General features: G+C 40.1%; 1 protein-coding gene across 4 annotated transcripts in view; it reads right to left on the reverse strand.

Moving 5' to 3' along the window:
* The window catches only part of PAK5 (p21 (RAC1) activated kinase 5), a 126,815-nt gene that overhangs the window by 55,828 nt on the left and 43,253 nt on the right, over nucleotides 1–27,734 (reverse strand). For 3 of the 4 annotated variants that reach the window (XM_087919065.1, XM_026710345.2, XM_087919066.1), the window contains exons 3-4: nucleotides 24,128–24,522; nucleotides 9,301–9,515 (exon numbers count right to left, since the gene is read on the reverse strand). In XM_087919065.1, the coding sequence (XP_087775191.1) occupies nucleotides 9,301–9,515; nucleotides 24,128–24,188 (276 nt within the window). In that variant the 5' untranslated portion in view covers nucleotides 24,189–24,522. The remainder of the gene's footprint in view (nucleotides 1–9,300; nucleotides 9,516–24,127; nucleotides 24,523–27,734) is intronic. The other variant, XM_087919060.1, reaches the window with a different exon arrangement.

The following is a 27,734-nucleotide window of genomic DNA, read 5'->3' on the forward strand; positions in this document are numbered from 1 at the left end:
TCACTTTGAGTCTTCACACCTTGGCCCTATCTCTTGGAATGGTAGAATGATAGTTCTCACCACCACTTCTATCCTCCAGGAAATGTCTTCCACCCTGTGCTGGCTTAATAATTACTAGAAAAATATGAAAAATGAGAAAGAAAGAAAGAAAGAAAGAGAGAGAGAGAGAGAGAGAGAGAGAGAGAGAGAGAGAGAGAGAGAGAGAGAGAGAGAAAGAAAGAAAGAAAGAAAGAAAGAAAAGAAAGAAAGGAAAGAAAGAAGGAAGGAAGAAAAGAAGGAAGAAAAGAAGGAAGAAAGAAAGAAAAAGAAAGAAAGAAAGAAAGAAAGAAAGAAAGAAAGAAAGAAAGAAAGAAAGAAAGAAAGAAAGAAAGAAAGAAAGAAAGAGAAGGCAACAACCATCTCCTTGACGTGTGATTAGAGGGATCAGTCCTTCCTCCCTAAGTGGTAAACCAATCTCTCAGGTTAAGGGTAAAAGAAAGTTTATGAGAAAAAAATAAAAAATACTGTATTAAAACCTGCTTTTAGCTTCGAATATTAAAATGCAGATAATCTGTGTTGGAAAAGATAAACTAGAATAGTTCCAGGATGAGGATCTAGCAGTTGCAAATGAATAGGGAAGGGGGAAAAATCCAACCAAATACATAAAAATAAAATATATTCCAGCAGGCAGGCTTTTACTGGCTCTGTAAAATGATGATGCCCCAATTATTAATATAGGTTACCAAACAGCTGGGGGGAGATAAACATTAAAGACAAATTATTGTAGTCTAGATGAAAGGAGCTGACATTAAACACCCTTTCCCAATTTATGCCAGAGACAAACAGAGCTACTTTTCAGCACTCAGACAAAGCAAATCAAAGGACTGTAACGTAGTTCTAAGTTAAAAGTGTTCCCTATCCCTATAGAAAATAACAACTCCGAAAAAAGATGCCACCTCTGTTGGAAGGGTTAGCCGGAAATTCCTTATTCTTATAAATCCCACTATAAGGGGCTGGAAGAGAATCAATTCACTCTTCCTCAGCGCTCCATTGATTCTCTCCATCCCGCTCCCCTCAAAGATCTCCCTGAAGTCTCCCAAAATAATAAAACATCCAAGGGAGGGAAAGATTAGTGAATATGACTCTGTATGTGACAAAATCCATGTCATCTCTGTATTAATGATGGCTGAAATACAGATACTATCATTTACAGTGCTTGGCTGTGAAGTCAGACTTGAAGAATGCCTTTTACAACAAAGAAATTCCAAATTAGAAGAGGTTATCTCCCCCACCCCACCCCGCAAATAAATAAATAAATGATAGGGCTAACCTTGGGGAAAAAAGGCTTTGCCACTATGGCAGAAAAAGCCATCCTTAAATGAGTCAACTCTACATTCCTTTACAAGTGCAATTCCCTGTTAGTCCAAGTTTTATCATGAGCACACATAGCTGGTGAACCAACAAAAGCTGTAAAAAAATGTTCCTCACAACCAATACCTCTTGCACTTCTAATAAAGCTCTTGGCCCAAATAATGAAGCTCATATTTCAGAAGGTATGCAATCCCACTCAAGGTGGATTGTACATTTCATCTTTCATCTGGCATTCAAAGAAGTTCAGTACTTGTACTATCTCACTAGAACAGAGGTGGGAAACAAAATGGCCCCTTTATAACTTGTGGGCTTCAACTCCCAGAATTCCTGAACCAGCAGGAGCATGGCTGGCTTAGCAATTCTGGGAGTTGAAGTCCACAAGTCATACAAGGGCCATCGTTTCCCACCCCTACCCTAGAAGCAAGAAAAAGAATATCATTGATATACTAAGGACCCCACCCCAAATCCCTGGGTGACCTCCTCATAAATACAAAAGAAGAGAAAGAATTAACTAAAACATGGCAATCTAAGAAACCGGGATGACATTTGGAAAATTACTGTGGTTAATTTCCAGTTTATGTTGTACTCTCTACAGTCAATCCCCATATCCAGATCAGAGCAAGCACAGGCATCATTCAGTACAACCGGCTAAAGCTATAGCTTGGTGTTCATTTATTAACTGTCAGCAGACATCAAAAACAGCTGACTAGCAAAACAGGACAAAGGCAGGCAAAAACAGGGAGAGAGAAAACATGAGCAGCAGGCAAGAGATAAAAGGACAGAGGAGTTAATATCAACAATCTGGATTATCTATGTATCTCTGTCACAGAACTTTCCAGAATGGCTGGAAATAATACAGAGCAATCAGCACGGGGAGTCCCAAAGTGAGGGGGCTTTGTTTATTCCAGATTTAACCCTTTTATGGACATAACAGCAACATAACCAAGATGGAAAGTAGGATATCAGGTCTGGCCTCTATTCTTCATTATGAAAGAAGCATTTGGTAGTCAGGCATAATGATCCCACAATTGGATGGAAAAGTAGACAAAGATCTCTAGTCCTACCTCCCCCGCCCCCATCTCTGGCCAATTAGTCTACTGCTTGGAGTTCTGATCTATCTAAATTGATGCCTCTGAATTGTGGTGCTGGTGTAAATGATTGCGTATAACATGGACAGCCCGAACCACCGAGAGGCGCTGAATCATAGAGAACCAGAAACATCACTAGAAGCCAAAATTGCAAGGCTATGTCTGATTTACTTTGGCCTTGTTGCGTGTGCAAATTCATTGGAGAAGATAATGATGCTAAGAATGGTTGGTTAGTGGATCAAGAAGAAGGGGCAAGCAAAGAACATGCTGGCTTGATACCATCAGAGCTGATACAAAGATGAACATTCAATAAATAAGGGGGGTGGGGTTGGACTAGATGACCTACAAGGTACCTTCCCACTCTGTTAATCTGTAAATCTGTAAATGAAGGAAGCTGTGTTTGGCAGGATAGCTTGGAGAGCATTTGTCTATAAAGTTGCCAAGAGTCAGACATGACTGAACGGTTAAACTAACACTAACTCTGATCTATAAACCACGGATGCACCCATCGATTCTTGGGCTCCAACCACCTGTTTACCCCACCCATTTCTTTAGAGTTTCCTCTCATTACAACACAAATACTGATGGGGAATTAGGATGTGGCAAAGAAAAAAGCCAATCTCAAGCATAACCTGTGTTCCTAGCAGTTCTTTGGGGACCCCACAAAAAGCTACAAGTAAACAAAGGGGGGAGGAGGAACATTGCCTGGGGTGGGGGCGAACCCCAACCTTCTGGCATGATAAATACAAATGCAATTTTGAGAACAAATTGACATTCTAATTAATTGACTGTTAAAGTAGGTGTGGCCAATAACAAATACAGATTTCCCCAGAAGGCAGACTGGTGAGATTTCTCCCACCACTTCTGCTATTATTCCAGGATATTGTTTATCACATTGGCCTCATGATAAATAATGTCCTGGAATAATAGCAGAAGTGTGGGAGAAATCTCAGCTGTCTGCCTTCTGGAAATCTGTATTTGCTACTGGCCACACCTAGTTCAACAGTCAATCTATTAAAGTGCCAATAATACGCTCTCAAAATTGCATTTGTAGTTATCATGCCAGAAGGTTGGGGATATACTAATAAAATGTTCTACTCCAGGCCCTATTCTCTGAAATATAAAGCAGATTACACTATTTAATTTTAAGGATTAAAACAGACTAACTAAGGTTTAGATCTATCAGAATGTAGTCTAAAAAAAAATCTAACATACTAAAAAGCAGAGACATCACCCTGCCAACAAAAGTGCGTATAGTCAAGGCTATGGTTTTCCCAGTTGCAATGTATGGCTGTGAAAGTTGGACCATAAGAAAGGCTGAGCGCCAACGAATTGAGGCCTTTGAACTATGGTGCTGGAGAAGACTCCTGTGAGTCCCTTGGACTGCAAGGCGATCAAACTGGTCAGTCTTAGAGGAGATCAACCCTGACTACTCTTTAGAAGGCCAGATCCCGAAGATGAAACTCAAATACTTTGGCCACCTAATGAGAAGGAAGGACTCACTGGAGAAGAGCCTAATGCTGGGAAAGATTGAGGGCAAAAAGAAGAAGGGGACGGCAGAGAATGAGGTGGCTGGATGGAGTCACTGAAGCAGTTGGCGTGAGCTTAAAGGGACTCCAGGAGATGTTGGAGAACAGGAAGGCCCGGGAACGTTGTCCATGGGGTCGTAATGGGTCGGACACGACTTCGCAACTAACAACAATGGGTTCCTAAAGATCATCCTAGAATAATCTTGAGACCAAATGAGACTTCTTTTCTCCTCCAGCAAGATCTTGAGAAACCTGGAAAACTTAATCCCAGGTAACTATATAGCTACAAACAGCAGAATGTATTCTTTGCCAAAGTCTTACTTTAGTATTTTTCATCCAGACTTCCATAGATAACATACTACCAATTTTCATTTACTATCCTAATGAAGCCCAAATGATAAACATTCAAAATGGTTGTTGGGTTTTTTTGATGGGGGTGGGAAAATCAATATGACAAATTAATCTGGATTGCTTGGCAGTGAGGTTTGGAAGAAGGTAGGACAAGGCCATTTCTTAAAGGTTCAGCAGATGCTAATGTAATACTGATCAGACTCAGCCTTTTTGTGACTTAATTATTCAAAGTAATATATTGCCAGTGTCTAAACTCAAGAGGGGAATAGATTAATCCCAAATATTTGCTGCCAAGTTTGCATCTCTCATATATAGTGGTCTGTGTCAGGATATAGCATACATCATTTATTTTTGCAAAAATGTTTATCCTAATTTGGGGTAGATGTGAAAGATAAATGACTCAGTCCTGGAGTTTGCAATTCAAATTTCTTCTTAGAAAGTAGCTGTAGAGACACAGATACTAAAATAACACTCTGTGTGTGTGTGTGTGTGTGTGTGTGTCTGTGTGCCTTATATTTAATGATCCCAATTTACAAAGACAATTTTACCTAATAATTGGGACAACGAATCCTTTCCTGCTTGACAGTTTACTATATTATTTCTAATTTCTTAATATCTTTATTTTTTTAATTATATGGAGTTGCTCCTAAAGAATGCCTCAGAATTGGTATTGTGGTGGCAGTGATAGGAGAGAAATACAGAAACCAAGGTAAACCAAAACAAACAAGCAAGCAAGCAAGCAAGCAAGATGCATTCTGCCAAAAGCACAGATAGTCCTTGACTTATGACCCTAAATGAGCCTGGAATTACAGTTGTAAATTGTGTCAATTGTTAAGTGGGTTGTCATGTGGCTAACCCAATTTTACCCATTTTTTATGACAGTTGTTAAGCTAATGCTGTAGTTAAGCAAATGTATTGTCCACAATGGACCTTTTTTCCTAGCTGTGAGTCGAGGACTAGCTGTAACAAGAAATAATTACTTTACGTTCAAAGAGCAAAATTAAAACTGCATATGCTACATTTGTGACATATGCAAAACCTACTCTGTTTGACAAACCCCTGGAGAAAAATAAACATATTATTATTATTGAATGAGTAATATATAATAAAAAAGTCACTCAATGGTAGTGCTTTTGCTTTACAAAGAACTCCGATTAAGATCTTGATTTTTTTCAGATAATGCTCAAAAGGGCTTCTTTGATAAATCTTGGGAACTAGATGCCAATCAGGACAGAAAATGTGCTGGTGTTCCAAGAACCAGTCTAAGAAACAAAATATTTTATCTATATATTTTAATGCAACAATTCTCTAATCCAGATGTAAGCAAACTGGGAATTTTTCTGTTTTACATTTGCTAGGATCCTTAGAAAAACTGATAACTAGTAAGAAGTATTCATAGTCCAACAACAGCTGGAATATAATTAGCTACTTACTCCTTCTCTTGTAAATGGATTTGCTTGCTTGCTTGCTTGGTATCACTAATTTCTCCCTGGCTGCCATCTTAAAAAACCATTAATACTATTATGTATTTCCAAATGAACACCTCCACCCAAGGAGTACATCTTATCAGGAGTTAAGGCCTACCTTGCAAACGAACTCTCCTAATTAAACCAGGGAACCTAATTAGGTCTTCTGGATTTCTCTCTGAATAAGATGCAAGATACTATTACTGAACAGTTTAAAAAAAACCACTCAGATAAATATAATTTATGGGACTGCCAGGACAGACTTTTACACATGATAGTAGCAGAAACAATATATTCAATGCACAGAAAAATATGTTTTCATTTTGTGTCGCAGGTGAAATACAATGTTAAGACTTATTGTACGTTAATGTGTTACATAAAAATTGTGTATTTAAACTTTCACTTACTGAATTAAAATAAAACATAAGATCTTCTGACAGTAATAAGATGTTACTTTAGAACAATGTTTTTCAAGCTTGGGACCTTAAGATGCATGGACTTCAACTTCCAGAATTCCTTAACCAGCACGCTAGGAATTTCCTACTCCACATATTTTAAAATCGACAAGGTTGAGAAGCACTTCTTTAGAAGATATTCTTCCAAATGAAACTTAGTTACAGAAGATCTGTTGGTGTATGAGGAATATAGAAGTAAACAAAAAAAATCCCACATCCCATTTTGTATAGCCATGCCTTTGTGTTATGTTTTTCAATATCATCATTAATTTGGGTGAGACAGGTAAACTTCACACCTTTGTTCTAAGTTAAACCTCAATCAAGAGACAATTCAACTTTTAATTCACTACAGACATATACTGCTGTATGTTTTTGCGTGTATCAAAGCACTACCACAGGTTCAACATGTGTTTTTTTCCACACAGTTTTCTGATTTTCTATGCCCAGACAAGCTTTGTAGAAGACTTCTAAATATCTTTGTTTTTTACGACTGCACATGTAAAGAGCATGCAAACCACAATGCTTGTCCTAGATCAGATGTTCCACATCGGGTGAACATGGATTTGGATGGACTCCCCAAATCCCCAATATTGTGGAGCCAAAAGAGGAATATGCCATTTTCAGAGCATGCTGTGGGCACTTATAGAAGGGCTACCCATAGAAAGCCTGGCTGCAGCCTTCCCAAAATAGCAGTCACAAAGAACCTGAACTGTTACAAAATATAATCAACTATGAGGGAAAATGCTGAGGTTTAGTCTCACTCCCATCTTACATAATTGCTTTGTTCTGGACAAGTAGGCACATTTACGAAGTGTTGGTCTGAAACCAATCACCCCTTTTTTATTTTCTAAGAATATCAATGGGTCTGCGCATGCAGACTCCATGCATACTTTCAGAAAATGCTACAATACCTACAATAGAGGAATGGTTAATAAAGATAACTGGCAACGATGGTTAAGTTGTGAGAGAAAAATCACGGAAGGAATTCATTGACTCATCTTAATTGGAAGCTCTTTCTGGATTTTTTGTAGAAGCTGGAGAAAATTCATATTTTGACAGGGTTTTGATGTTTGTAAAAATTTAAAAAGGTAAATGGACATTATAGTACAGTCTTATAGTAAGAGTTGAATGTAAGTATTTCCTATATTCTTGGAAGAAATAATTCTTTGTATATATTTTTTTTGTTTTCCTTTCTTGTTCTCTATGTTTTTGCACTTCTATTTCTGTTCTCTTTACTCTGTATCTTATTTCTTCATTGTTAATTTATGTTGTTTTTTATGTGGAAAATTAATCAAATTCTTAGATGGCAATTAAAAAAAAGAAATGAAGAGAATTCTATTCCTACTCAGCTTTGTGGCAATCCAGCATTTTTTTAAAATTATACAATAAAAATGCCTTTAACCAATAAATAAAACATAGTGCCCTGGAAGCCAAGCAAGGCAACTGATAGCTGCAGAAGCACCCTATGGTATTGATCCCAAGACAGTATCAAATGTGGATGTTGTCCCTTATTTTCTTTCAGGTGGATCAATTAACAACATTAATGTATAGATGTCTGTTCAGAGGTAAGATCCACTAACCTCAATAAGTTTTGTAACCAGATGACCAAACACAGGCTTATAATATTTTATCTATTTTCTGCAGCTCATCCCTACTTTTCAATCTAGTCTGCCTAAGGATTTATGTGATACAGGGCAAGTAATATTAATAGCTGGAACCCTGAGAAGACAGTCATCTGCAATCTGTAACAGAATAACAGGGGAGAGGTCAAGGGTTTGCATAAAAGCTCATATCTCTAATGTATTACATATTTTTTTATTTAACAGAAGTACATGTTTTGGAATATTAATTTACATTTCACTCACAGAAAAGGAAAGAGAAATGGCCTGTGTAATCAATACAATTTTTGGCATCAAAGAAAATGAATCAAAATATATTAGCTGATTTTTAAGATTAATAAACAAAATATGAAGTTACTAGATCAAACAGAAGAGACGATAGAATGGGTTTCAAGCTTGAGAGAAGGGTAAATTTGACAAATATGAATTGTATGTTGTTTCAAAATAAGCATGCTAAAATATGGAATGAAGTTTTTTAAAAGACTGAATTTGAAACAGAACAATGTACAAATAATGAACATATTATTGCTAAAACGTATAAAATGTATATTAAAATTTAACACAGAAAGTATATTGGATAAAATGAGATAAAATTTATGTAATAATATACAAAGGAAACAATAGGAGAATATGTGGCTGAAAGAATTGAAATTCACATTATGTTTACAACCTTAAATAGAACTTTTATAAAATGATGTATCATTAATGTATTTGTCACTGGAAAAATTGTCTAAAATATATAAAGGCACTTCAAATATAAGTTGGAAATATGAATGAGGGGACTTTCATGCTTGGTGCACCTGTAAAAAGTGGATTCAAATACACATTAATTCAGATTTTAAAGATTAATATACAACTGAACTCAGAGATATTTATTTTGGGGCTGATTGACAAAAAGTTGGGAAACAACTATGGAACTTTGTTTTTTTATGCAATAACAGCAGTGAGATTTTTATATACACAATGGTGGAAAGGACTGATGTGACCCACAATGGAAGAGGGGATGGTGAAGACAATGAAACTTGCTGAGACGGCAACACTGATGGTGAAAAGGTAAAATTCTTTGTAATGCTGATTGGAAACCCCTTTTTGTGTGAAACAGAAACACATGACATATATTTGATGACATATGAGTTTGATGATTAAAAAAATATTAGATAATAGAGAAAAATGAATATTATTTCCTAACCTTAGAGTAAGAGGTCAGTTTAAATTGATACCTATAACTATTGGAAAAGAAAACCAGAAGCTTCATTTTTTATATTTCCTTTTCCTTTCTTTTCTTTCTGAACTATTTGCTTTCTCTTTCTTTTTTTTCCTTTTCAAGTTTAACAATTGATTTCTGTTAGTTTTTAATTTTTCTAGTTTTTTTTTTTTGAAAAAAATCTAATAAATTTGTCACAAAGAAAAGAAAATGAAAGGGAGAAAACCTGGTAAAGTACCTTCATAGGTGCAAGCTGGATGGGTGTGATGCATGAAGGATCCACCATAGGCTTTGGCCTATTTGCTGTGTCCGCCAGCAAACTATGCCATTGTTGAGGTAGCCCGGTGAATTTTTGTTCTCTATGATCAAATCCAGTGTGTACCCTGTGTTCAAAATTGGAAGGGCCAGAAATTTCAATCTTTTTCTTTTTCTTTCCAAACATGATGGAAAAACCTGAAAAAGAAGATAAAATGTGTTAAAATAAACATTACTAAGGACACGTGGTGTGTATGTTGATGACTGGATTGCAAAGATGAAAAGAAATGGGCACAGAGCCGGCAATATATAAACAATACAAATTCATGTTTACTGCTATATAGCTCTCTCTTTGTCTCTCTCTCCTTGCTTTTGCCTATTTTTTCCTTTTTGTTTTTCCAGTTAACATATTTCCTCCCGAGCTGAAATAAGTGATATATATGTACACTTGCTGTAATCTAGAATTGACTGGGAATATACTGGGTGCAAACTAACCTGGAAATTGTCCACAGTAATTTTTCTAACAGACAGGATATAGGCCCAAGAAAGCTTACTCTGAGTCAATCACTCAACATTCCGATTTATTTTCAGGCACTAAATAAAGCATTCAGCTGAATCAGCAGTCAGAGCCCAACATCACAGATACTCATTAGGGCCTACAATATCCTAATCAAGGAGCATTTTTTCTCATGCTTTCAAACTTAGCAAATCGCAATGAAACCGGTCTGGAAATCTCATGCTTGAGAAAGGGTGACTACAGCCCCTGGAGATGAAAATGGAGGCACCGTCTAGCTCTCTGAGATCTTTGAGATTACATATCCAGGAGAAACCCAAACCACGAAAACTGAAAAAGGATTTATTATTTATGTCTGAAATAATTCTAACAGCAAACACAACCAACTGAAAATTGATTCAAAACTTCATTTAGCTAAGCTAAGGCCGACATTCCAGAAAAACTCAGGAATCAGCAATAATTCTTGAATGTTCAGGAAAAAAGTGTAAGCTCAAAATTATTAGGGAACAAAAATGCTATGGAATATGTGCAGAGTTTCTCTCCATTCAGAAGACACTAAAATAAAATAGTATAAAACTTTCTCATGAATTCATCAGGAAACTGTTAAGTATTAATATAAATATTTATATAAAATATCAAATAAAAATAATTATACTTTTCTCATTCTAGTCAAAGTTCATGATGAATTTTCCCTTAAGATTATAATTGCTAGACTGGAGGTATATCAATAATTGAGCCATGCAACTGAAGAGAATTCTCTAAACCAAGAATCCCCAAGCATGGCTCAGTTCACAGTCGGACCATGCGCCTGCACAGTTGACTTGTGTGAGTGGCAGGGCGGCATGTAGGTATAGGCGCACGCAGGTCAACTTGCAGTCAAGCTGCATGTGTATGCACATGTGCGCCAGCCTGCTACTCGTGCAGTCTGGTTTCCCCCTCTCCCCCCGCTCAATCTGGCTCTCCAAGCCGCAGAGGTTGGAGACCACTGCTCTAAACCAATGAAGGAAACAAGAAAAGAACTGATCAATTATAGGGTGGGAGTTCATTATATCTATGTATCACATAGGGCGGGTCAGCAACCTATAGCTCTGGAGCCGCATGCGGCTCTTTGGGCTCTCTGCAGTGACACTAGCTGGCCCTACCCCTTGCCCTCCCTTCCCAGTCACTCCTTGCCTGGCCTGAGAAGGTAAAGCACAAAAAACTGAAATGAGAGGGAGGGAGACCCATTTCCCATAGAAAACACTGGGAGCCACAAAACCTGGGTAGGCGTGGTGGGGGTGGGTAGGTCATGTGCCTGGGTGGGAGGGACATCAAGTTGGCCTCACCCACCCAGATTTTGAGGCTCACAGTGTTTTCTGTGGGAAACGGGTCCAAATGACTCTTTTAGTGTTTAAGGTTGCAGACCCCTGACATAGGGCAATAAAAGAAATGTCTTTTATTCTGGTGGCAAAGTTGCATGGCTTTCACATCCATGAGTTTTCAGAATGCTCTTTGCTTCTGGAAAAAAAAGAGATGCATAAACAATAGAACAGCACTGATGCTATCTTCATAGCATTTTGTTTCCTGGTTGACATTACATTTTGATAGACTGGAAACTCGTGCATTCCAGATGATATGGGTCCCAATTTATGCTATGAAGCCTTTTCATGCAAATTTTTATTATTGAATTACTTTTAGTATATAGATGGAACTGTTACTTTTTGTTCGTTCTCATAATGGTGGTGAGGATGATGTAGCCCTCATTTACCTTGTCCTTTGCATGCTGTAAATATTTTGCTTTTGTTAGAATTACGCATGTAATTCTTTATGCTTAAATGTTGAGGCAGGAAACCTGTGATTTCCAAATGTTGCTGAAAATAAGGACAATAATAATTTCTAAAACTTAATTCCCAGATTCCATCATCAATGGCCATTTTAGAAGGATTTGCCAGAAATTATACTCAGAGAGCTACAAGTTCCCTGCCTGAGGTCAAAACAGAACCTACACTTTTTATAAAGAAATCTATGTAGATGGAGTTGGCCATTTTAGGAGAAAACTGCCAGTCTTTTGGACATCCACCCTGCCCTTATTTTCCTGTTAAATTAATATCTGTTAAATTAATATCTGCAATGACTTTGATGGTGCATGCGGATGATTTCCTAAAAAAAATTAATTGTATATTAAAAATTCAATTGTGGATTCATAAAAACCACCGCAACTCAAATCAAATGGACACTCCAAGTGAAGTCCACAGCATGAGAAAGGAGATCTTTTTTTTTTTTCTTATCAACTTTATCATTTTCTGGAAAATACCTACTCTGGCATGTAGTGGGCCTTCCAAGATTAAAGGAATTGGGTCTTCCACCCCTCCCTGTGAATAGACACCAATCTGAGCAGCAACTGAAATTAGTTCCATCCAGTCGTTCTGGTTCAGAATAATACAGGAAAACCTCTTTCACAAACCATTTATCCAGATTTTGGGGGAGAAAGCTAAAGGGAGGGGTAGACAGGATATTGGTCCCCTTCAGTTCAAAGTTACAGAACAGCAGCGACTTCAAAAGCTGCTTCCAGACTGACTTGTGGGACAATCCATCATGGCTCTTATTTTCTTGGTGAGGAAAAAAAAAAATCTCGAGAGGCCGCTTACTATATTTCTTGGTTGGGCTGTGGGCAATTTCTCCTCACTAAAATAACAATTTTGCTTCTGAAAATCAAGCATTATTTTTTTTAAAAAAAATCCAGCACTGCATCAGTCTGTAAACACAGAACTGTATGCTCTGAAGCTTAACAGCATGATTGCAATCTTCAAGGAGGATGTGAATTGCTAAAATCTTCAGCTTAAAATTGTGTTTATTTTGGCCTTCTTGAAGCTTCTGTCCTTTTTGTTCTTTTAAAAGGGATTCACTAGCAATAAGTGGGCCTTCTCAGAGACTCTGAGGCCCATTTCTGGCTATTGAGGCCCTGAGTAACATGAATAATCATCCTTAATGTAACAAAATAAAGTTCATGCTCACAAACACACACAAAACATGAGGGAGGGGAGGGGAAGGAGGGAGGGAGGGAAGAAGGAAGAATACACACTCTTTTATGATTGTATATGATATAAACATAATGTATATTTAATGAACTTTAGCTACAGGAGAAAAAAAAATCAATAAAATTGGCCAACTGGAAATATTCATAGAATTATTTATTTAACATGATCTAGGTATTTTTTTTCATAATCAGGAGCCCTGCTGAACAAGACCAAGAGTTTATTTGATCTAACAATATTATTTTTAACAGGGACCAAACATTTCTGTAAAAATCAGATGGGATTTATTGTATTTTCAAAGGAGTGTGGTATTTTCAAACACTACACACCTGAATGGGAAATGATGCTCCAGGAGAGATGGGCCTTATTTTCATAACTTTTTAACACTTAAGTTCACAACATTAAAACCAATTCAGATTCCAGACAGAAACACATAGTCCAAATATTGGTGGTTTCAATTGAAGCTTCTTATATAAGTTCCTGACTTATTAACTTTAAAAAACCCTTTCTGAATAAAGACACTTCTTCGTAGATTGAGGACTTAATGGTTCCTGCCTATCAATCAGCTGACCTTGAGCAAAAGAAGTCTTTTTGTTCCATAAAGAATGTTCATTCCTGACAACATTCTAAAAGCAAGAAAATGTGAATATCTGAATCCTATTGTCAAAAATTTAGCAGATTCAGAAAAAAAGGTACACCATATCAATATTTCTTGACGAGCCAAATATGACAAAGTATATATTTTAATAGCATTTTAGAAAGCAAATGATGCAATCCTTGGATGGTGTCAGCATCAATGAGATTTGGGGGCTGAATATGGTTTTTTTCCCCATAATTTCCCAATCCATTTCCATGACAGTGGTGACTTCTTCAGACCATTCTTTTTTTCTTTTTTTCTTTTTTGGGGGGCGGGGGTGTTGGTCCAGAAGCAAGCACTAAACCAAAACGTGTTTCTGCTAAAAGACAGTGGTACTGTTGGAAATAGTGAGCAGTTTCCATTGATAAAACGGTATAATTACACCAGCAGTTTTAGACAAATAAAGCAAGGCTGGCTTTATCAGAACCAGAGGTGTAAAATTCATGTCGTATTTTTTAGTATTTAGTATTTATTTGATTTGTCGATCGCTTACAAGATACAGGTATAAGAATAAATATAGTTTTGAATACATGAGATAGATACTTATAAGAAAAAAAAATAGGACAGGGACGGTAGGCACGATTGGTGCACTTACGCATGCCCCCTACAGGCCTCTTAGGAAGGGGGTAAGGTCAATAGTAGACAGTCTAAGGTTAATGTCATCAAGGTGGTGTCACATGACATATCAGGACTTTTTCCTCCTTCACTAAACCATGCATGGGCACGGCCAGCGCGTGACACATCTGGCCCGCAGGCTGGGAGTTTGACAGCCCTGATCGAAACTATGACATACCAAGAAGTCACGGCAAAAGGTAAGTTCTGGAAGACAGCAGTAGGGTACTGGTGAAGAAGCACATCACCTGTTCTGGGTACCTGAAGTTAGCTTACCACTTGAAATGCAATGGGGAAAGGTGGCTTTTTGATAGGAAATGCCACCACCATTCAGATGGTTTTGTTTCTGGAAAAGGAACACTCATCTGTGTTATTCATATAAGCAACAAAACATTTTGCAAAAAAATAAGTAATTTAGAAACGAGTCTATCCCAAAGACAGAATTAGGGGGGGGTGGGGGGGAAGGAAATGTATAGTCCTAATCTATACAAATGTATAGTCCAAGTCATTGCAGATATTAAAAATCTTTGTAAGAAGGACAAGAAGAGAGTGGCAATTGGGAAATGGCTAAGAGCACAGTTCTGTAATCATCGAAGTTTGAGACTGTTTCCGTGGGAAATCCTTCCTGCTAGATAGATGGCTTGAAGTGCTAGGTTGCTAGTTTGGATTTCTCCTGCCAGAAAACATAATTTGAGGAAAAATCCTAATTTGAGGTTCTGATACCAGCAACCATTCTTTTGCACTTTCTCTCATTCTACTTTAATGACTGACTTTGTTGGCATTTTTTGGCTGACTCTTTCTAAACTACATGGGCCTGCACCCTGGTAGTTTGTAGTTTCTTCATGTGATTTAGATAGCAGATGCCTTTCTACACTTGTGGCCAGGGGTGGGCTGCTGGGGGTTCGCAGGGGTTTGGGAAAGGCCCTAGCTAAGATTCTGTGCAGAACCCCCAAATCCCACTCCTGGCTGGCCCTGCCGCACCACCCAGGAGTCCCCACGTGGCCTGTTTTGGATGCAGGTAAGTGCAGGCTGTACACGGAGGCTTGAGGAGGGTGAAAAACAGGCCCCAAAGTTCAGGAAGGCCAGAAATGGGCCCGTTTCCAGCTTCTGGAAAGCTTCTGGAGCCTGGGGGAGGCCATTTTCGCCTTCCTGGAAGCTAAAGGAAAGCCTCTGGAACCCAGGGAGGGCAAAAATTCCTCCGCCACCATGGTGCAGGATGCCGACTAGGCCACGCCCACCCAGCAACCAGGAAGAGCACCCTTTGCTAAAATGTTTGAAGCCCACCCCTGCTTGCGGCTGTTATTGGTTGAACGTCTTCAGAGTTGGCAAACGTGGTCTTATTATAGGGAAAAAAAGTTATGTGTGGGTGAGGGGTGTTGATTGTCCAGACTTTTAACTCCTGAGGCTTTCCAATGATGGCCTTCAAGACATTTCCCCCCCCCTCTCCTGGTATTAAATCGACACATCAATTTTCCATTACAACTTGAACACAGGTAGTTCTTCTGCTCTGTTTGTCGTACAAGGCTTTTGCAGCCGTAAGCTTTCCAGAAATGCTGCATTGAGGGACCTGATAGATGGGAAACATGTTACTGTAGCCTTGTTTAATAAACAAAGTATGTGCGAGAAATGGGCTGGGAGGAGAAAGTAAGGGAGGCAGAAAGTCCCTGGACGATGAAACCAGAGGAAGGCTGTCTCAAAGGCACGCAACAAAGGGCTAGAGAGATCCTGTTTACTAATCTTCTAAATTGCATCCTGCACTGCAGGTTCTGCCTCAACAAACGATAATACCTTGTTGCCTGTGTCTTCTTGTGGAAGGTGAGCAACGTTGGACCTAGTGAGTATATGGGTGGAAAAACCTCAATAAAATCCTAAATGTGGAGGTAAGACTGGGGAGGGGGTTGTGAGGGGGGGAAGCCCCAATATAGCCATACCATTGGTGCCGAAGAAACAAGACAGAAATATCTATGAAGTCAACAGGAATCAAGCTCAATTCAAGGGAGATTTTTGCCATACCTCTGTAGATCTTGAGGACACTGGGTGACTTTGAGGCTCCTTTCCAAACTTATCTTTTTATGACTCTCAATTCATAAGCCTGCATACAGACTATTTACCCTTCTCCTGAAAAGAGAAGGCTGTGAATCATGTTTGTGTCCAGTTATGCAAGCATGCCATCTCACGCATCTTCAAATGCACACACATTTGGTATGATCCCACACATTCTTGCACAACAGATCTTGTGCTGCCTTGCTAATCTCCTGACATGTTCAAAGCCTAAAAATCAGTTGTTTTCCCCACCACCCCCACCTGCTCCCCAGTGCTACTGTCCCAAAACAGCCAAAAGCAAACAACTGAAACAATCCCAAGCCCAGCGCTTTCTCATTGTCAAGATTTCTGCTAAAACAGGGGTCCCCAACCATCGGGCCCCGGACCGGTACCGGTCCGTGGATCATTTTCTACCGGGCCGCTGGTTTGCTGGGCGCCGCCATCTTGTTTCGACGAGAAAGTGCTTCCGGGTGAGCTTTTCCGGTTGGAAAGCGGTGTTTGGGTCCTGAAGGAATCCTCGCGCCTTAGTTTCATCGAAGGGGGCGGCAGCTTCGAACGAAGAGCTGTCCCAATGGCGGAGGAGATTAAGAAAGCACAAAAAAGGTACAAAGGAGGAGTTGAAGGTGGCAGGGAGAAGCGGGGGACGGCTGGCTGGCCGATCGCTCGGCTCGCCTTGCCTTGTCATGTGTGTTGATGCCGGTACCAGGCCACGGATCATTTTGTGATGCTGGTACCGGGCCGTGGCACAAAAAAGGTTGGGGGCCACTGTGCTAAAACACACAACACCTTGTTTATGCCTTCACTGGTCACAGCACAGCAGGATGACCCATAAAATACAATAGAGACTCACAACGAAATAAATTCAACTTTGTTTTTGCTTTTTAAAAAAGCAAAGACAATGTGGGTTTGTGTAGTGAGGCAAAACGCAGGCAGGGAATTAGGAAAGAAAACACTGTTGTCTTTTTGCAAACATCACTTGCTTTGTACATTCTATTTCAGCTTTTCCTAACTTGGACCCCTCCAGATGTCTTAAGAGTTCAGCTCCCATTATCCCCTGCCAGCTTCAGACTTGACATAAATAAGCAGATTCTCCAAATGATCTCTTCCTGGAGAGGAAGATGGAAGTACTAGCTTTCCATCTTGGTGAGAACTTGAACACGATAGCCATGCTTTAAGGATTCTCACATGTTATGGGGGCTCCCTTCTTGACACTCTTCTGACCCTCCTGATGGCTTTGTTTCCAAAGTTAAAGAAGTAACGTTTATGCAGGTTACTAAACAGAGAGAGGAACACACTGATGTTGTCCAACAACTAAGTAAATATATTGTCATAGCAAATATAGAGCTCCTACTTGCTGATTTAAAGAGCAAACCATGCAAACTTAGATCAGGAGAAGTGGCCCAAGTCTCATGCTGGTGTGTCACATCATGTTACGCCATTTGAAATAGCTCCACCTTGACTTTTTCAGACGTTGTATCTTTGCACCATCTGACTGATCTTGTCCGATCCTGAAAATTAAGCAGGATTGGACCCAGTTATATTTGAAAGGGAGACCATGAAGAAATTCTAGGTCTGTGGGCTAGACTGAGAAGCGGAAGAATAAATGCTTGAGGAAGATAGTGCAGACTATTTCCATACCGCTGTCAAGAAAACTACAGAGATGTATTTTTGCCCAAGGGCAGAATTTAGCTCAAAGAAGTCTATACTTTACTTTGGAATGCATGCTGACTTTCACTGAATACTTTTCCCAATACATACATGGTATTTTCAAAGCACACCAACCCAAACTGGACCAAACCAGCAAACAATGCCTTTGTGAGCAAAACTAGCATGCCTGGGACAAGGTCTTGAACAGGTGGTTGGATAAATCTGGGAGGACAGGATATAAATGGCTAGGAGGTATGAAGGAGAGATTTCACACAAACACACACTCTCACACTAAAAGTCAAAGGGACACTTGAGAGGGGAGGTGACACTGCACAGTACATGGGATACTACCTATGTGGAGTTCTCACAACCCTGCTTTCAAGAAGAAAGACTAGAGAGGCATATGATTTAATCCAGCATAGTCATTCTTTAAAACATTTTTTTAAAAAAATCTTTATATCTAGTTTTTCTTAAGCATGGCAAATTTGGGACGATATAAGAACCCATCCAGTTTCATGAGTAGGACCTACCTATGGTAGCCAAACCCCCAATTTACCATTGGAGTGAATATTTATTTGTACAGCATGTTCCACGTTCAAGGAAAATCCATAAGGCCATTCAGTATTACAGGCATTTGCAGCCTATTAAACAATGCTTTAAGGATTTTGTAACAAGGAACATTCTTCAGTAGTTTTATAACCACGACTGTGGTGGGTTAGGGATACCCCGATTAAATTGTATGATATGAAAACAGAGACATTTCATAGACTTTGCAGACTTATTTAATGGAACGTATTTTAAAGCTTTAGTGTTATGCGGACAATATTGGCGGGAAGGGGAGGAAGCTACATCGGAGCATTAGAGATATGTTTAGCTCACCACACAGCAGTGAGCCATTACAGTAGGTGCCACTGTAAAGGCACTCTTTGGGTTAACCCACAACCACTACCATACTTTTGTGCCCATTTCCATGTTTGTCCAGAGTCCATTAAGCCATCAAATTGCTTTTAATGCCCCATAGAGACTTATGCAGAAGAAAGGACCACCATCCAGGGAGTCATGCTATTCACAGAACAATAGCATATTGTTTTGTTTAATGCTGCATCTAGAATTAATGAAATTTATTTCCAAACAGAATAGAATAGTTACCAAAACCTAAAAACCATGGCAGCTCACCCCTTCCCCCCGTTTGCCTAAAGATATAGAAGGAATTATTAATACTCAGGGGAGAGAGATTTTTGTTTCAGAGAGTGGATGGATGAGAACATGAATATATGTTTGTACTAGCCAAAACGAACAAAATTAAAGCGAAGTCTGCAATTTATTTCTGCATTAATAAAATGTATTACTATTAACTGAACCTTTCCATAATTGAAAAAGATAATAACAGCATTGACTTGAAATGGTAAAATCAATTTATATTGCATATAAGCTCCGCAAGTCTTGAAAATTCACTCGGACTACATATTAAAGAGGAGTAGCCATGAAACGTCACATCGTTCCACTAAAGTCACTGGTCTGCAAAGGGTCATGTTGTGCATTTTCCTGTTAATTTCCAAAAATACAGCTGTCCATCTTTCACTGAACTAGAGAACGGTGGATCTGACAAGATCACATCAGGTTGGACTTGTCAGCTGTGTTTTATCAGAGCAAGAGGTTCCACTCACACTTTTATTATGTTGATGCTTTTCAATGAAATGTGTAATTCAGCGCAGTTTCCCAAACATGAACAAAACAGGTACGAATTTCTATGGGTAATCCTTGACTTACAACCAGTTGCTTAGCAACCGCTTGAAGTTATGATGGATCTCCCTGGGAGTACTTATGACTCAGTTACAAAGTTCCAAGCATTTACTATCGTTTCTCAGAAAAACTGGCTCATAACAAATCATGGGTTTGCTTCATGACTATGAGATGACCGGGGGGTGGAGGTGTGTGTGTACAAAATAAACACAGTCACAAAAACCCAGTGAAGCCCCTTTTATTCCTTCACTTTGCTTCTAAGCTCCAAATATCCTTGATCGAAGACAAAAAACTCCCACACAAACAGTTACAAGAAGGAGGGGAAAAACAACAATGGCAAGAGGGCTGGAGGACGCCCACAGATACCAGAGCACACACTGGGAAGGACGCCAAACTCAGAGAGGAACCATAAACTAGAGATATTTCCATGCTTCATTTCCAGTGCTTGCCCGTACACATGTCTGTCCTCTTATTCAGGTGTCGCAGCTGCAGCCCATGAAGAGGATCAAGGCCCTCTCCTCCCGAGTAGACCACGTCTCTCCCTTAGCCTCTCCTCCCTGCATGCCCTAGGGTGGAGAGGGGATGTGCCTGGGTCCTCCTCTGACTGCCCAGCCGGCCTCTGCCCTTCCTCAGCCTCCTCTACAACCTCCAGAGCTTACCCTCCCTGTCGGCTGTTCCTACTCTCCTTCAGAGTCAGTCTCCACCAGGGGCATGACAGACTGTTGCATTTGGCATTTCAATTTATGACCATGGAAGTCACATCACTACTGCTTCAAAGGAGGTTACAAAATCATGTCAGCCACATGGGTGACCCAATTTAAAACTGTCATAACTTACGACCGTAATGGGCAGATTCATTATGGTCATAAATGGAGGACTCTGGTGCCCAAAGAATCCATGAAGCTAGGGCCACAAATGCAAAAAACTCTTCTCACCTATCCATGTGCAGAGTGCATTATGCTATAGCAGCTTTCCCTATTTGATGCTGATTTAAAGGGTTAAGATTACAGTTTCAAAAATTTTGGACCAAACTGATGTGAAACTTTGGGAAGTCTAATTCTAACGAACTTGAATGTCTGATCAATATAATATTTACTCTACCAAACCAGAAGTAAACTGCATTGCAGGTCTTTTTTTTCCTAGCAACACCATAAAAAAAATCATTTCATTGGATTTTCACAAAGCAAGATCTTTTCTAATAAAACTGTAATTTTTTAATAAATTGTGCATTGTTGAACAAGCCACAATGACTTGCTTTCTACACAAAGCGAAGTCGTGAATGGTGACATGTAAATCTAGCTACAGTGCAATGAAAAATTTGGACTAAACTTGAAAGGTGAGCTGAACTTGGGAATGGACGAGTTAGCACAACAGAAGCCAGTTATCACTTGGTGAAAAGGGTTCAGGGTTTTTTAGTCTTGTCATCCTGCTTTTATTATTTTTATAAATAAAATAGGTCAAGGCAGCAAATATCCCTAATAAAGATAATCCTCAACTTATAACAGTTCATTTAGTGACTGTTCAAAGTTACGATGCTGAAAAAGTGACGTACGACTGTTTTCCACATTTATGACCACTGCATCATCCCCATGGTCACTGGATCATAATTCAAAGGCTTGGCAAATGACTCTTACTTATTGTTAGGGATACACCCTAGCAGAATGTGCACGGCAGTCAGGCAGGCAGGCAAAATATGTGAGATAAACGTTTTTGTAGCTTACACTCAGTAAAACAGATATACTGTGCTAGTTAAATAGTTTATTCCAGTAAGAGTTTTAGCATAGTCAAACAGTCCATATATCATTCACTAGTTCAGTCCATCCGGGGATTATTCAGTTGCAAAGTCCAGTGTCGAAAAAGAGGTCAGTAAACTTACAAATATCAGTCCAGTAATATATCTCCTCGCAGTAGAGATATGAAGAAGTCAAACCTCCTTTCTTCCTTCGACGTTCAAAAACTCAGCAGCAGGGAACACACAGTTAGCAAACCATCAATCCAGCAAACCAGCAGGCTCTCTTGCTCCCTCTTATGGCGGTTTCACAACCGTACCCAAAATTACATGCTTTGCAGTTTAAAGTGACACACACTTAAACTTACTATCATAGTTTATATATATTATTTTACCCAAACTACGTTAGGTAACCTTCTTATTCCTAACACTTATGACAGTTGCAGTGTTCTAGGGACATGCAATCACCATTTGTTACTTCCTGACAAATAAAGTCAGTGGGAAGCCAGATTCATTTAACAACCATATTGTTAACTGTTGTGATTCACTTAACAACTGTGGCAAGAAAGGTCATAAAATGGGGAAAATTAACAACTGTCTCACTTAGCAACAGACATTTTGGGCTCAACTGTGATCATAAGTTGAGGACTACCTGTAGTTCTTCCTCCTCCTATATTCCCCACAAGAACCCTGTGAGATGGTTTAGAGTGTGTGATGGGCCCAAAGTCACCCAGCCAGTTTTCATGGCTACAAAGGGACTAGAACTCACAGTCCCCTGGTTTCTAGCCTAGCGCCATAACCACTAGAGCAATGGTGGCTACCCTTTTTGGGCTCCTGTGCCAAAAATTGTGTACGCACTTGCACGCTTGTGCTCATGTGCCAGCACCCAGAAGGCAATGCGCCCCCCCCCCCACGTGCCCTGGGCATGCGTGCGCAGCCCCCACCCACCCAGTCACCCCCCTGCCACCTTACCTGCACTGCGTCTCACAGCTGATTTTCTGCCTGTTTTGAGGCCTTTTTTGGCCTCTCAGAGGCTTCAGAAAGGCTTCTGCAGGCTTTGCAGGCCGAAAACTAGCCCCGTTTCTTCACTTCTGGTATTTTCAGAAAAAAAGGAAATGACAAAACTGGCCTAGTTTTCGGCCTGCAAAGCCTGCAGAAGCCTTCCCTCAAGCCTTTGGGAGGCCAAAAAAGGCCTCAAACCAGCCGAAAATCAGCTGTGAGGAACGCACATGTGCAGTGAGGTAAGTTTGCCTGCAGCTCATGTGCCAGCACAAATGGCTCTGCATGCCATCTGTGTTCACCATCACGGCACTAGAGTCTAGACCAAACAAGTTTTAGCTTGAATAGCCCTGGGGTTGCATCCTATACTGTAGGTCTTGTTTCAGCAAGTGGAAGCACCTGAATCCCTTGCCTGGGGTTGCGAAAATATGGTTGATACTCTGATGGAGACCATCTAAAAACTGCAGGGGTGTAGGTTTCACTGAAAAATTGAATAATTCCCAAAGAAGGCAACAACAAACTACTTCTACTATATGTTGGTGTATTAAAAAAAAAACCTCTCTCTGTGAAGTCACCAGGAATAAATCTCGTCTTGAAGGAGACTTCTGACTTATTACTGCTTCCCGTTTAATGTGGAACCTCCATATTCGGCATCTGATATAGGATAAGTATCTATCTTGGGTTCATGGCAGACTGGATCAGCTGTTGTGCTAAAACAAATGTTGGCCTGAGTCCAGCATAAATGAGTACACTTAGTCATACTGAAATGAATAGGACTTAAATTGGACATAGACTACTTTTCTCAGATTTCAATGGCTGTTAAACTTACTAAGAATCTGCCTCTTAACCTCAGTGAACACTAAGCACTGCAACTTATTTGCAACATGGAGCGATTTTTCTATATACCAAGACTCCTCCGTAATAATAGCAAAAAGTAAGATGCTTATTCTGTTCACATTTGGTTCCAATTCTGTTCTCTTCTTAGCAAATACGTAGCTCAGAATACTGCTGTCTTTTATATTGTACCTTTTCTCTGAATTTTGCAAAGAAAATCCTGGCTTAAACTTCCATAAAAATAATATATAAACGAGGAAAAGATGCAGATAAGAATCTGATCAATATGAACAGGTACATACAAAAACGGTGTATGCAAAAAAAAAGTTCATTTTCATAATACCAAACCAAACCTTGCAAGCTACTGCAGAAATCATACAGGACAGACCTTACAACCGAATAAAAGCAAAGCAACTATGACCGTGGAGAAAACTTGGTACATTTATATTTGTCAAACACACATATATGCATATATGCAGCAATAAAATAGAATAAAATGCTACATCAGCTTCTCTACAAGTGAGTATTTTGCAAAGCTAAATTAGCTACTGAACTGTGCCTCCACTTTCTAATACTGCTATCTCTTGCTTTAAAAAAATTAATTTAAACTTATATCAAATTTTTTAAAAAAGATTAAAATTGCCTGCATTTTACATACTGCATTTGTGTGAACAAAACTGTCATGCTAAGCAAACTAATAAAATTAACCGTAATGAACTCATAACAATATGTAATTAATAGCTATTTCTGGAAAGTGCTGGGGTATCTTTAGGCTTCTACCAATTAGCTTAAACCTTACACTGTATAAATATTTTAAAAGTAGGCAAAGAAACTGGGGGGGGGGGGGGGGAATCTTCATATTTGTGAAAATATCAGTACATACAGTTCAAAATAAGGAAAGCCTTCTGCACCCTTCCTTCTTAGGCAAAGGAAAAGTAAACAACAATCTTCAACAAAAACACAGAAATGGGCAGATCCTTGATAGAGCAAGTAAAGCCAGCTATATCTGAGTGGCAAGTAAGATTTTTGTCCACTTACCTCCTGAAGAGCAACAGGTTCTAAACCCAGAACATGATGGATGGCAGTTGTTTCTGAACATCTAGAATTAGATACCCAGGAGGTAGATCAAGCTCTATTGGTAAATTTCTAAGCAATTTGCAGCAGATCACCAAAGATTTCTGACTCCCGTTAGATTAGAAACCGGGGTTTGTTTGTTTGTTTTAATAAAAGGACTCTGCCACAGATGACCATGTGCTGTTCATCACGTCAATTCACTGCTGCGGTATTCAACCGTTTTAGCATTTGGTATCAGAAACTGGGACATGTAGAACATCTGTAGTCTTGAATGCAGAAGCTGATGGAGGTTGTGTGTAGGATGTGATTGTCTCCATTCCCAAGTCACAGTTTTATACTTGTCTCTGGTTGATGGGTTTCTATTAAAACAACAACAACAACAACAACAAAGGTTCCCAGAAGCCTGAGACAACTCAGCCTAATACAGAAATCACATCTGGTCCTGATTTACAGTTTTCTTTTTCCCTCTAGCCTTTAAGGAGTGACAGACCTCATCTTGGCACCAGTTACATTCACAATGAACAATACATACTTTCTTTCCCTCATTTCGTTACTGGCTCAAGATGAGATAAGCCCGGAACAATGATGCACATTTGCTCAGCTGCTACTGAAAAATGTGTCCTTCGAGAAAGCTGAGCTGTGATGCTCAGCGCATTGTTTTTATACCACTGCTATAAATCTATAGACATTTCATCTGAGAAACAGATTTATTTTTTAAGCCAGCATCTAAAGGCTTACTCTGAGCAGTGCGGTGGCCTAGAAGTTGAGCCCTTGCCTCACAATTTGATCCTAGGTAAAGGCAGATATTTCTCTCTCTGGGCACAATGAGAATATATCTGCCGAACAAAGCTCCTCATTGGAGACGGGAAGGGCATCTGGTCAGTAAACACTCAGCTCTATTCAGTTGTCCAGACCAGTTGTTGCCAACCGGTGGGCCACGGCCCACAAGTGGTCCGTGACAAAAATTTGGTGGTCCACAGAGAAATGTCACCCCAGAGCACTCCCTAAAGCAATTAATCCAGGTGCGCGGGAACACAAGGCTGCTGAGCCATCCACATGGCCCGCAGGAACCCTCCCCACCCACTCACTCCTTACCTGGCAAACTTGCCTGCTAAATTGCTATTTTTCCTTCCCCCAACCATCAGCTGTTCTGTTGTGCCGGGAGATTTAGATTAGCTAGAAAGCAGGAAATGGTTGGATTTCTTGCTTTCTAGCTAATCTTTAGATCTTCAGCTCTGCTTTTAAGCAGAGCCGAACCTCCCTTAGGACTGAAGGTTCTATTATTCAGTGCAGACTCAAGTAGCCAATGGCAGAAACACAGATCTCTAAGTGAATCTATGATTCTATGAGCAACTCAATCTGCCTACCTGCTTTGCCTGATTTTGTGTAAAAGTTGCTCTTTTTTAATAAAAAATTCAATATTTACATACATGGTGTGTTGTGAGTTAATTTTGTGAGTTTGCAAATTTTATGAGTTTGCTTGCAAGCAAATTTTATGTGACAGACTGAGTTAGCCAAAGGAAGATAGATAGATTTCTGAATGAATCTGTGATTTTGTGAACAACTCATTCTGCCTGCCTGCTTTGCCTGATTCAGGGTAAAAGTTGCTCTTTTTTATAAAAAGTCAATATTTACATAAATATTAATAATATTTACATACAAGCCATGCCCAGCCAGTCACATGACCACCAAGCCACGCCCACAAATTAGGCCATGCCCAAGAACCGGTTAAGAGATTTGAAATGTAAGGGATTATGGGGTCGTTAAAAGAAGATGATGATCTAAAGCAGTGGTTGCCAACCAGTGGGCTGGGGACCATTGGTGGTCTGTGAGAAAATTTTGGTGGTCCGCAGAGAAATGTCCCCCACCAAGCACTCCTCCCAAAGCAATTAATCCAGGTTGTGCGGGAACACAAGGCTGTGCCACCCACATGCCCCACCCACCCACTGGCCCCCACCCTTCGGCCGAGCGCAAACCTTGAGTAGAGCCACATGAGCTGGAACTGGAAGGTAAGACCAATGGCGGGAGAGGGAAATCTGCCCCAGGATGGCTTGCTAACATTGGTGGGAAAGTCGGTCCCATATTCCAGAGCTACAGTAGTCACAGGACTGGCTCTTTGATCATCCCAGAGCAGCTCCTCCAGTCCATGGCAGGCTGGTGCACCCAGGTGGAGGAGCAGCTGCTCCGGGATGACCAAAGGACCAGTCCTGTGACTACTGCAGCTCTGGAATATGGGACTGAATTTCCCACCAACGTCAGCAAGCCACTGTCAGTCAAAATTCATATTAGTGGCCCGCGGGATTTAAAATTATGAGTTTGGTGGTCCCTGAGGTCCAAAAGGTTGGCAACCCCTGATCTAAAGGCTTATTCTATTCATGCTCAGTGTTAGTGAATCTAAGTCAGTGAGTTATTTTACGGCATTTAGAATTCATTCTACTCAAAGGAAGAAACCTGGGTGGTCAACAGAACAGGGATGCAAAATGTTTGAGAACTACAGATAGTCCTCAACTATCTGATAACCACAACTGATAACTATCCGATAACCACAACCGAGCCCCAAATTCCCACTGCTAAGTGAGACACGGTTAAGTGAGTTTTGCTCCATTTGGTGCTTAAGTGAATCTGGCTTCCCCATTGATTTTGCTTTTCGGAAGGTTGCCAAAGGGGATCACATGACCCCAGGACATATGAGCCAGTTGCCACACCTCTGAATTTTAATTACGTGACCACAGGGATGCTGCAAGGGTTGTTAAGTGTGAAACACGGTCATAAGTCCCCTTTTTCAATGCCACTGTCACTAAATGAATGATTGAAGACTACCTGTACATATTAACTTTTTCTCATTTGGCTTCACAACGCGAGTAGGAGATGAAATATAAGGGCAAACGAGCATGCGAGGTCAACCGATTCAAATGACAATTGTGGTACCATTGTCTAATAACTTGGGAAGCATTTGTCCAACGCATCCAACATGCTGAAAATCCCACAGGTCGCTATATGTCTACTAGCACGAAGAGGGCACCAAGCGAGCAGGGCCTGTTCCATCCCACACTGAACACAGCTGAAGCTTGTTGTTCAGTGCAGAAAAGCTGCTCTGGCTCCAGGATGCCTCCCTAGGCAGATGGGAGCCACCTGCTCCTCCTTCTGGAGGGTGGATTGGCCAGCCAAAGGTAGCAGGTACTTTGCTTCAATCTCAAAGAATACAGAGTTGGTCAGAAATAGGTCATTTCTGGGACTGGAAAAAATAAAGAAGCAAAGCTGGTCAGAGAAACGAGTACCTTCCCAAACATCCGTGAGAATGCAGGTGGTCCTTGACTGACGATCACAATTGAGCCCAAAACCTCCACTGCTAAGCAAGACAGTTGTTAAATGAGTTTTTGTTGTGACTCGGACAGTGAGGAGGTTGGGGAGGAGCATGGGCCAGTCCTGGGGAAAGGCTCTGAAGAGGGCTCTGCATCAGAGGCAGAGATGGAGCCAGGACTGTCTGACAGTTATCAGCTGCCTTCGGAGTCGGACATCAGTGGGGCAGAAGAACAGCTGGAGCCTGTTCCCAGTGTGCGCATAAGCAGAG

Source organism: Pseudonaja textilis, chromosome 1 (genome assembly GCF_049901715.1).
Source record: "Pseudonaja textilis isolate UNSWEBS1 chromosome 1, rPseTex1.2, whole genome shotgun sequence".
Classification (NCBI taxonomy): Eukaryota; Metazoa; Chordata; class Lepidosauria; order Squamata; family Elapidae; genus Pseudonaja; species Pseudonaja textilis.